Source organism: Leptopilina heterotoma, unplaced genomic scaffold, assembly GCF_015476425.1.
Source record: "Leptopilina heterotoma isolate Lh14 unplaced genomic scaffold, ASM1547642v1 Lhet_8, whole genome shotgun sequence".
Lineage (NCBI taxonomy): Eukaryota > Metazoa > Arthropoda > Insecta > Hymenoptera > Figitidae > Leptopilina > Leptopilina heterotoma.
Genome location: NW_025111180.1, coordinates 224586 through 234824, shown reverse-complemented (window position 1 = coordinate 234824; position 10239 = coordinate 224586). Strand labels below are relative to the sequence as shown.

The 10239-nt window shown below is 29.6% G+C and overlaps 2 protein-coding genes across 3 annotated transcripts; one reads left to right on the top strand and one right to left on the bottom strand.

The window, feature by feature from the left end:
• The first annotated feature begins 616 nt into the window (after positions 1 to 616).
• LOC122510978 (chitin synthase regulator 2-like) lies at positions 617 to 4577 on the top strand. 2 transcript variants are annotated; one of them, XM_043625943.1, is made up of 5 exons: positions 617 to 1104; positions 1403 to 1687; positions 2022 to 2237; positions 3381 to 3828; positions 4490 to 4577. In XM_043625943.1, exons 1-4 carry the CDS (start codon positions 832 to 834, stop codon positions 3816 to 3818), a joined length of 1212 nt encoding a protein of 403 aa, XP_043481878.1. In that variant the 5' UTR covers positions 617 to 831; the 3' UTR covers positions 3819 to 3828; positions 4490 to 4577. The 2 variants fall into 2 exon arrangements, with proteins under 2 accessions (XP_043481878.1, XP_043481877.1); XM_043625942.1 differs by having other exon boundaries at positions 3381 to 4577.
• Positions 4578 to 6926: 2349 nt separating this feature from the next.
• Positions 6927 to 8585, bottom strand: LOC122510979 (ADP-ribose pyrophosphatase, mitochondrial). The gene is made up of 2 exons (XM_043625945.1): positions 7812 to 8585; positions 6927 to 7689 (listed from the first exon to the last, which is right to left on the bottom strand). Exons 1-2 carry the CDS (start codon positions 8197 to 8199, stop codon positions 7055 to 7057), a joined length of 1023 nt encoding a protein of 340 aa, XP_043481880.1. The 5' UTR covers positions 8200 to 8585; the 3' UTR covers positions 6927 to 7054.
• Between the last annotated feature and the right edge of the window lie 1654 nt (positions 8586 to 10239).

Sequence of the window (10239 nt, the reverse complement as noted above, 5' to 3'; positions counted from 1 at the left end):
GTTTAATAATTTTTTCATAAAAAATTTTCCTTTATTGTTTTAATACTTTTCCATAATAATATTTTAAAAAAGTAAGTAAAATAATAAATAATAATAGATATAATAACAATAATAAATAAATAAACAAATAATAAATGTAATAGTAAACAATGAGAGTATAATTGACATTTAATATTTTTGTTCCTTACGTTCATTTCTACTGTACTACGCAAACGATGCAACCTGATATAGTCGGCCATGGCTAACCTCCCATATTGAGCTGTCAGTTTGCTATGTTTTGGAAAACGCGGATTGATATTCACGCCCATAGAAACATCTAATCGTCATAAGAAAACTTGTTGAATATTCTCTATTAAATATTATTTTTCCCTAAATCGCCCTTTTTTTCATTTTCAATCTGGATTTTTTTTAATTAATTATCAAAGTCAAAAAATTTCACCAAGAGGGACGAAAAGAGGGGAAAAGAGTGGAAGTTGAGGAGAAATCGCTCGCTACGCCTATGCGTACTTTTAAATATTTCCCACCGTGCAGCGTCCTTAAGCGAGATATTTAAAAAAATAGACTCTATCCCATACACTTTCTATACAATGTTGGTGCACCAGTTAGCATCCATCTTGAATTTTCCCCCACCCAACTTGAATAGCCTTATCAACTCTCAAAGCAACCTAACCTAATCCAACCTAACCTTCCAATTTCCATAACAGGAATTAGTTTTTGTGTTCAATTTTGGTTTCTAAAAAAATAGAATTAATAAACAAAGAAATTCGGATGACAACAAAATTTACCCCAATTTTGAAAATATTCGCACCCGTTTCTCACTCTAACACCTGAATGATAATGTGGAAATTCGTGACACGGGGAATTCGTGAAACATTAGAACGTCGCGCAAATCGTCGAACAAATATTTATTCACAAAATTCACAAGAAAGTTCCGTCAAGTGTGAAATTAATACAAATTTAGTTTCTAATCAAAAAGTATTAACACCAACATTTTCCACATTTAATAATGGATTTTGTGATTCAACCAAATCAACTGGAGCAAAGGGTAAAAAAGAAGATTCCAAATGGGATGCAAAGCACAATTGGACCGAAGCTGTCGGTTGGGTAAATTATTTTCACACAACAATATGTTTAGAATTTATAACTTGTTTTGTTCACCAATTTCTATAAAAAATTCCCGAATTTGACAATTTTTTTTGTTAATAAATTACTGACGAACTAAAAATTACATAGGTATAAAAAAGCATTGCGAAATATTTCGTAATACCAATATAGTTAATAAGAATCTAATTATATATTTGAAGAATACTGAAAGGAATTCAAATATTATATAATAATTACGTAAAAATAAAAATTTAAGCACTATTTTAATGTGGGAAAATAATTTTCATCTTTTCTACAGACTGGAGTCCTGGCGGTAGGTTGGGTCGTCTGTCAATCTTTGTGTTTGCGAAGGAGATTCTTTGAAAAGGATCAAAGTCACGAGATAACGGCAAATTGTCAGAAGAGAGTTTTGCATTTACCGGAAGTGCATCTCAAGCGCTTGCTGGCTCAAGTGTTATGTTTGAAACCACAATTTATTTTTCCCGTCGTTCACGCTGTTTCGGATGATGTCAAAAAAGTTGACGTCGCCACAGAAACAGAATGGACCCCATCGAAACCTCATGGACCGCTCACTGCTGAAGAGGTGAGCATGTTAATGTGCAGACACTTGCTTGCATATTAATTTCACATTTCACTCTTCCCTTTTTTTAATTATAATTTTAAAAAAAGAATTGTAAATAATAATAATGTTATCACCAAAAAAAAATTATTTTTTCTTTTCCTTTTACTCTATTTAAAACTTACAAATTTACGAATTCACGAATTCACAAGTAACAGAAATCAATTTTCTACATTTATATTTCGGAAATATTTATAATTAGAAAGATAATTCATATTTATATTTAAATTAAACGAAACCTTTTGTAATTTAAGTATTTTTTTAAAAAAGTGCTAAAATTATATTGCTTCAAAAATAGGCTTTAAAAGAAGCGGAAGGTAAATTTGCTCACGCTCACAAACTCGCTTTGGGAGAATATGAATTACGTTTAGGAATAACAGCCCTAAATGATAAGCGTTACGAAGATGCCTTGAATAATTTTTCAACTGGAGCGAAATTATTTTCGCCAGCGAGCACCTTTAATTTGGCTTTGTGTCACGAATTAGGATTCGGCACAAAAGTCGACGACATTAAGGTAAGAAAAAGGATCTCTAGAAAAATTGAGGGCCTGGAACGGATAACCAGTCAGACAATATTGAGCGCCTCTAGGCCTCTCACTGATGTCTGACTGGTATAGTCCCTTTCAACCATGCGTTGCAGGCAGTTATCCGTTCCAGGCCCTCAATTAAACAAAATTCTACAGAATAATTATAATAATTAATAATAATTATTATATTAATTATTTTGCAAATTAAAAAATGTTATTTTTTCAAATATAGACATCAATTTTTGATTTTCAAATTCAACATTTAAAAAATTCAGTACACAATTAAATATTCTTGTTTATTATTATTTTCAAAATTTTTTCTCAAGAATTCAATTATTCTCATAAATAATTAACAATCTTTGGAAGAATTCAATTATTTTTAAAAATAGTAAAATTCTTCTCAGGAATTCAATAATTTTCAAAACAATTTCAATAATGTTTCACGAAAGGATTCAATTATTTAAAAGAAAATTTTTTCAATGAATTCAATTATTTCCTAAAATTTTGATAAAATTCTTTGTAAGAATTCAATTATTTTTAAAAATTGTAAAATTCTTCTCAGGAATTCAATTATTTTACATACAAATTTAAAAATAATTTTTAAATATTGTAATAAAATTTTTCTTAAACATTCAATTATTCTGAAAAGTGTTGATAAAATTCTTTGTGAATTTAAATTATTTGCAAAATTTTCAATTAAAAATTATTAAAAGAAACTAATTTTTTTCCAGAAATGTAAAGAAATCATTCATTACAAAAATGAATGATTAAAAGACTCCACTATTTTCAAAAAATTCAAATAAATTCTTTTCAAATATTTTCAAAAATTTTAAAAAAATTCTTTGAAAGAATTGAATTATTTTTAAATTTTTTGATAAGTATTTCACAAGAATTCAATTATTTTCAATACATTATTTTTAAAATTGAAAACGTTTAAAAAGAAAAATAATTAAAAAAACAGATTACCGGAATGTAACGATTATTAATACAGAAGATAATAATTAATAATAATTATTAAATTAGTAATTAATATAATAATTCATAATTCTACAGAATGAAACGAAATTTACAAAATAATTCTTTCCAGAACTGTAACTATGAACATGAAATAAAATAATTTTTAATTTTTAGGCAGCGAGATATTACAATAAAGCTGCAGAAATGGGACACGCGGGAGCAATGTATAATCTCGCAATTTTCCACGCACAGGGAAGAGGTAATTTTTCCGTTGACATTGATAAAGCGCGAACATTATTTAAGCGTGCGGCTGATTTAGGTCAGGAGAAAGCCAAAGAAGCACTCAAGATTGATGAACAATATAATATTGAATTAACAGCGAGAAAAAATGAGTCAATACTCATTAAACAGAAATCTTCTATGAAGAATATCCTTAAGAATACTATTATTAGTCACATGGCGAAATACGAAGACGTATTTATTTCAAAAAATAAAAAAACCGATTCCTATTTTACCAATGAAGAGACAATAAGTGAAAATTCGACAGAGGCATTTTTAAATATCCTCGGAATTAATGAAACACCATTGCAACCAATTGTCAATTCTTGTTAATTTTGTTTTCTTTTCTTTTTTAAATTATATGCATATGTCGTAGGCGAATAGAAAAATCCGTCGTTTAGCTTAATTCCTAGGCTTTAAGCTAAACGCGGGCAAATAGGAAAATGTTCAAGCAAATGACAATTATTCTTTTAATCGTCTGAATTCTTTAGGCATTTAGCTTGATGCCTAGGCGTTAAGCTAAACGCCCAAAGAGCGTTTGATGAATAATAAACATTGAAATGGAATTTCAATTAATAATATATTGCAGGTATTTTGAGTTAAAAAGCGTTTCTAAATTTTTGTTTATGAATCTTTGTTTTTAAATATTCTTAGTTGAATTTTTTCCAAAATTGTTAGAAGCTTTAAATTAAAAATAATTTGCAGCTTGCGATGCCACCAAAGCTTAACTTGCTGCAATAAATAAAATGTAATTTTTTTCCTTTGCAATTGACTTGAATTAATTACAATAAATTATTGCAATTTTGTGAAAAATATTTTTGTCTATAATTTGAATTTTTTTCTATTAGCCTGGCACTCTTTGGGCGTTTAGCTTAACGCCTAGGCATCAAGCTAAATGACTATAAAGAATTCAGGCGATTAAAAGAGTAATTGTCATTTACTTGATCATTTTCCTATTTGCCCGCGTTTAGCTTAAAGCCTAGGAATTAAGCTAAACGACGGATTTTTCTTTTCGCCTACGACATATATTTTAGTAGGCAGGATACTGCATGCGTCTAAAGTTGCCATATTTAAAGTATGCGTAATAATAACGGGGCGCATGATTATTCCCCAAATGTCATTTTTCCGAAATGTCATTTTACCGAACTGCACTTTTGCGAATAGTCATTTTTGCGAAAAGCCAATTTTGCGAAATGCCACTTTTGCGAATTGTCATTTTTTCGAAAAGCTATTTTTGCGAATTGTCATTTTTGCGAATCGCCATTTTTACGAATTGTCAATTTTCCGAAAAGTTATTTTTGCGAATCGCCATTTTTACGAATTGTAATTTTTTCGAAAAGTCATTTTTGCGAATTGTCATTTTTGAGAAATGTCATTTTTGCGAATTGTCACTTTTGCGAATCACCATTTTTACGAATTTCCATTTTTGCGAAAAATCATATTTTCGAATTGACATATTTGCGAATTGTCATTTTTGAGAAATGTCATTTTTGCGAATTGTCACTTTTGCGAATCGCCATTTTTACGAATTGCCATTTTTACGAATTGTCATTTTTGCGAAAAGTCATTTTTGCGAAAAGTTATTTTTACGAATTGTCATTTTTGCGAATCGCCATTTTTACGAATTGTCAATTTTCCGAAAAGTAATTTTTGCGAACCGACATATTTACGAATTGTCAAATTTCCGAAACGTCATTTTTGCGAATTGTCATTTTTGCGAAAAATACAATAGAAAACTTGTAGGTCTATAAATTCACTATTGTATTTTTCGCAAAAATGACAATTCGCAAAAATGACTTTTCGGAAAATTGACAATTCGTAAAAATGGCGATTCGCAAAACTGACTTTTCGGAAAATTGACAATTCGTAAAAATGTCGATTTGCAAAAATGACAATTCGCAAAAAAAGCTTTTCGCAAAAATGACAATTCGCAAAAATGACAATTCGTAAAAATGACTTTTCGCAAAAATGACTATTCGCAAAAATGACAATTCGTAAAAATGGCAATTCGCAAAAGTGACAATTCGCAAAAATGTCATTTCTTTAAAATGACCATTCGCAAAAATGTCAATTCGTAAAAATGACTTTTCGCAAAAATGGCTTTTCGCAGAAATGACATTTCACAAAAATGTCTTTTCGTAAAAATGACAATTCGCAAAAATGAGTTTTCGAAAAATTGACAAATCGTAAAAATGACGATTCGCAAAAATAACTTTTCGGAAAATTGACTATTCGTAAAAATGGCGATTCGCAAAAATGACAATTCGCAAAAATGACAATTCGCAAAAGTGACATTTCGCAAAATTGGCTTCTCGCAAAAATGACTATTCGCAAAAGTGCAGTTCGGTAAAATGACATTTCGGAAAAATGACATTTGGGGAATAATCATGCGTCCCAATAATAACAACAAAGTGACTAATTACAGTAGATAAATGACACGATTATAAAAAAATAGTCTTTTGAAATTATAATAATTGTAAAAGACTGAAAAAATCACGATTGTAATTCAATAGTCATCGACAGAAAAAACTCGTAGCTCGTACTCGTTTCTGACTGAAGTACTTAAAATCAAAGTAATTACTGCTTTTCAAGATCTCGATTAATTCTTATATTTATTATAATAATTACAATAATTCTAATATTATAATAATTATAACAATTTAAGTATTATAATCATTATAATAAACTCTATAATTCATCACTTGAATTAAAATAAGTGACATGTAAATTTTAATAACTCGATATTATTTGTTTGTAACTTTTATATTTCTTTAAAATTGTAAATTACAATTAGCCTCTTACATTTTTTTTCTTTGTTTAAAATATATGTACAACAATGTATATTTCAATTTGAAAAGCAGTATAGGACTCTAAGGACTAAGATTGTCTTCAAGAATTTAAAAAATTTATAAACTTATTTTTAGATAATATTCGAGACTTTCGTTTTTAGAAGTATAAATTGTATTTTTAAATTCTAAAATTTTTTATACAAAATTTTTATATTATAAAAATAGCTCTGTTTATCGAAATCTTATTCAAAAATGTTACCTGTGATTTAAATTTCGTTTGTTAATCTTTAATCCGATTCTGTAAAATATCCGTGAATACAATAATAAAGATATCGTAATTTTTTTAATTAAAACAAATGTTTCCTTATTGATAAGTTCTTTTTTAAATAATTTGCATTACTATTATTTAAAAAATACAAGCAAGAGGAACATTTCTTTTTGAAGAATACTTCCTCTATTAGGAAGCAAAATAGTTTTGTTTCGAAAATACTTGCTTTTTTTGGAAGCAAAACTTTTTTGCTTAAAAAATACTTGCACTGTTAGGGAACAAATCTGTTTTGTTTAAAAAATCAAGTACTTTTGAAACAAAAAAGTTTTGCTTCCTAATGGTACAAGTATTTTTTAGGAAAAAACAAAATACTTGCTCGATGATGAAGCAAAGGAACAATATTTTCATTTAAAAAACACTTCCTCCGTGAGAAAGGAAAATCGAAAAATATTTTTTTAGATAGATAGTATAAAAATATTTTGGTAAAGGCAATTTTTGTTTGTACTCTTCTGTTACCAATGAGCGTTTCTTTTGTGCACTGTTTGTTTAATAAAATCGGAATGATTTGCGTAGAGGATCATTTTTCTGTCGACGTCCATCCATCGCACATTGCCGGCATCGTCACCGGCTTTTAAATTTATTTCACCAACTGTACTGCCGTCTTCGTCGTGAAAATTCAAAGCCATTGTCTCCATCCAAGCATTGTCGGTATTTCGTGGATCATCCACGTAGCCCTGATAAATTTTATCATCACGATCAAAGAATTTTTTCAAAGCACTCTCCAATTCCTCCCGTTCCTCTGGTGTCTTATCGAGAGCATCGAGTGCTTCCTCCATAAATTCACGCTTTAAAGTTTGCGATATTTTTTCACCCTGATCAACCATTCCTCCAGGAATTGCCCATTCTTTCGAATCCTTTCTCTCTATAGCGACAAATTGGAGAATTGGTTTCTCCGATTTTCTGTCAATTTCCAAAGCGCCCGTGCCATTTCGCTTCCAACGGGTGACAATTGGATCGGCCGCATGATTCGGTCCCCAACGACCCAAAAGTCCTCGACCAATTATACCAGTTCTTCCAATTGGATTCTGAGGTACTCCGTCCACTGTTATTTCGTAATCTTTCACGTAACTCTTTCGATTCACTTTGCCTGTTGAAGAAATATTTTATTTTAGTTTTACTTGATTTTATTATTCTCGAAAGATAAGCAATAAGAAAGACGTAAAGTGACGTAAACAGAGCATAAGAAAAAACATGAACTTTGTCACTTACCGTCTTGCAAATTCCATTTTGGTTCGAACGAAGAATCATTTGTATCCGGATCTGCCCAAGGTTTTCCTATCAATACTGGTGAATTATATTCCACTGGTTGATATTCTTCAAATTCCACACTCCAGGGCACTTTATCCTCGGGAATTTCAAATCTAAGAATATTACTCGAAGGATAAAGTCCCTTTATACACTTATGATGAATCATTTTTGTCACTCCACTTAGCATAGAAAAAGTGCAAAAAGTGTCACAATTCTTTACTGATTTTATCGCCTTTTTAAGTGGATCACAATAATTTTCCGAAACACAACAATGGCAGGAATGTAAAATAATTACGAATGTAAACAAAACGTAAATATCTTGCTTGATATCAAACTTTGTTGTTAACATTAGAATTTCATTTCTTATTGGCCAATGGAACAAAAATATCTCTCAACCTTTAGTGACTTTTTTGTAAACTCATTAGGCAATCAAGAATAGTCAATTAGCTTGACTGCAAACAATATTTTATGGGTTGGGTCAGTTTAATTTAGCCTTGACAACCGCTAGCAACAAAAACACTTGTCGATTCTTTTGAGTAAGGTTATGTTGATAAATTTCATAAATTTCCTTCCAATTGGAAACGATTCACAGGAGAATATTGTAAATATTCTGCCTATGAGAGAACGTGATTTCTGACGTTTAACACTACAAAAACTAATATATATACGTTTGTGATAATTCAGTTTGTGTTTTTTGTATTTATGTAAACATTGCACGTGATATACAAACAGTATTGCCAACCTTATCAATATTAAATACGGATTAAGTACACGTGCGGGAATGATATATGTCACTTGGGGCCCTGAACGATGAAATTTTACTCTTTCTCCTATTTCTAAAATTACTCTCTTTAATATGAAACGATTTCCACAAATCATGTTATTTAAAAAAATGTTTAATAATAATTTTATATTAAAATTTCCGACAAATTTTAGCATTCTTCTTAGCTTTTAGCTTTTACCTCGTCTACATTTGCTACACTTAGGGACGTTCCTGTTTATGTATCAAAAATTGACCAATCTCTTTCAAGCAATACAGTTCAGAGTTTATATTTCTACGTTTGTAAGCTTGTAAAATTTATTTTTAATTAAAGAATTAAGAAAAATTAAGAAAAACCAAAGTCACCTTTGTATCCAAACGACAAAAAGAGTTTTCAGAGAAAATCGAATTAATTTGTTCAAATTTTGTTTCGGACTGTCCGATTAATTATGTTATAATAATAGTTAATATAATAATAGAGAAAAGGTTAAATAAGAAACCACTCACCGAACGATGACTCCATCAGATTGACAGCTGGACCACTCAAGAAGATCATTCACTTCTTCCTGCCATTTAGGATCAATTGCTAGTTGATTCCAATAATTGTTTTCTTTCCATTTCTTCTAATTAAAAGAAAAACTCGATAAACGTACTACACTACCGTCCGTGAGTATCAGAACGCCCCTTTTTTCATGAGTGGAAAAATGCTTAAAACGTAGAAAATAATAAGACTGACAAAAATTTGTCGTATTTTTTTCTGAAAGCTAATGAAATTATAAAAAGACTGACACCTGATCGAAGAATTTTCGTTGACTATTCTGTCAGAAACAGAAAAAATACTGGATTTTGCATGCTTTTCGTAATTTTTTAATTTCTCGAAAACTAATTAACTTTTTTTAGCGTTCTTGGTCTTGTTTCAATCTCTATTTAATGTAGAATCTAAATTATTAACTGGTATTGTGAATAGAGATTAAAACAAGACCAAGAACGCTAAAAAAAGTTAATTAGTTTTCGAGAAATCAAAAAATTACGAAAAGCATGCAAAATCCAGTATTTTTTCTGTTTCTGACAGAATAGTCAACGAAAATTCTTCGATCAGGTGTCAGTCTCTTTATAATTTCATTAGCTTTCAGGAAAAAAATACGACAAATTTTTGTCATTCTTATTTTCTACGTTTTAAGCATTTTTCCACTCATGAAAAAAGGGGCGTCCTGATACTCACGGACGTATATTTCATTATATTTATATACACGAAGTGTATTTCCGCTCACGTTTTGAAGAAAATTTCACTACAAAAAATTTACACTTATTAATTACTAGCTTTCGTGCTCAAAATCTGGTGTCGCCTGCCTAATAGTATTTTTTAAAAATAATAAACATTTATTTAAACATTGTCTTTAATATAGGTTTGTGAACCTCTTAATTAAAATTTTAATTTTTCCGTCATGAAATATTTCGGAAGCCAACTTCCGAAAGTTTTTAGAAATGAAAGCAAAATCAACAGAAAAATATTTATTGTCTTCAGACAAAGATAATGATTTGTTCAACACATTTTTTTAGTAATTCTTAAATCCCACCTTTTGGGATACTTTTTAAGATCAAAATTTTAACAATTCGAAGAAATATGTC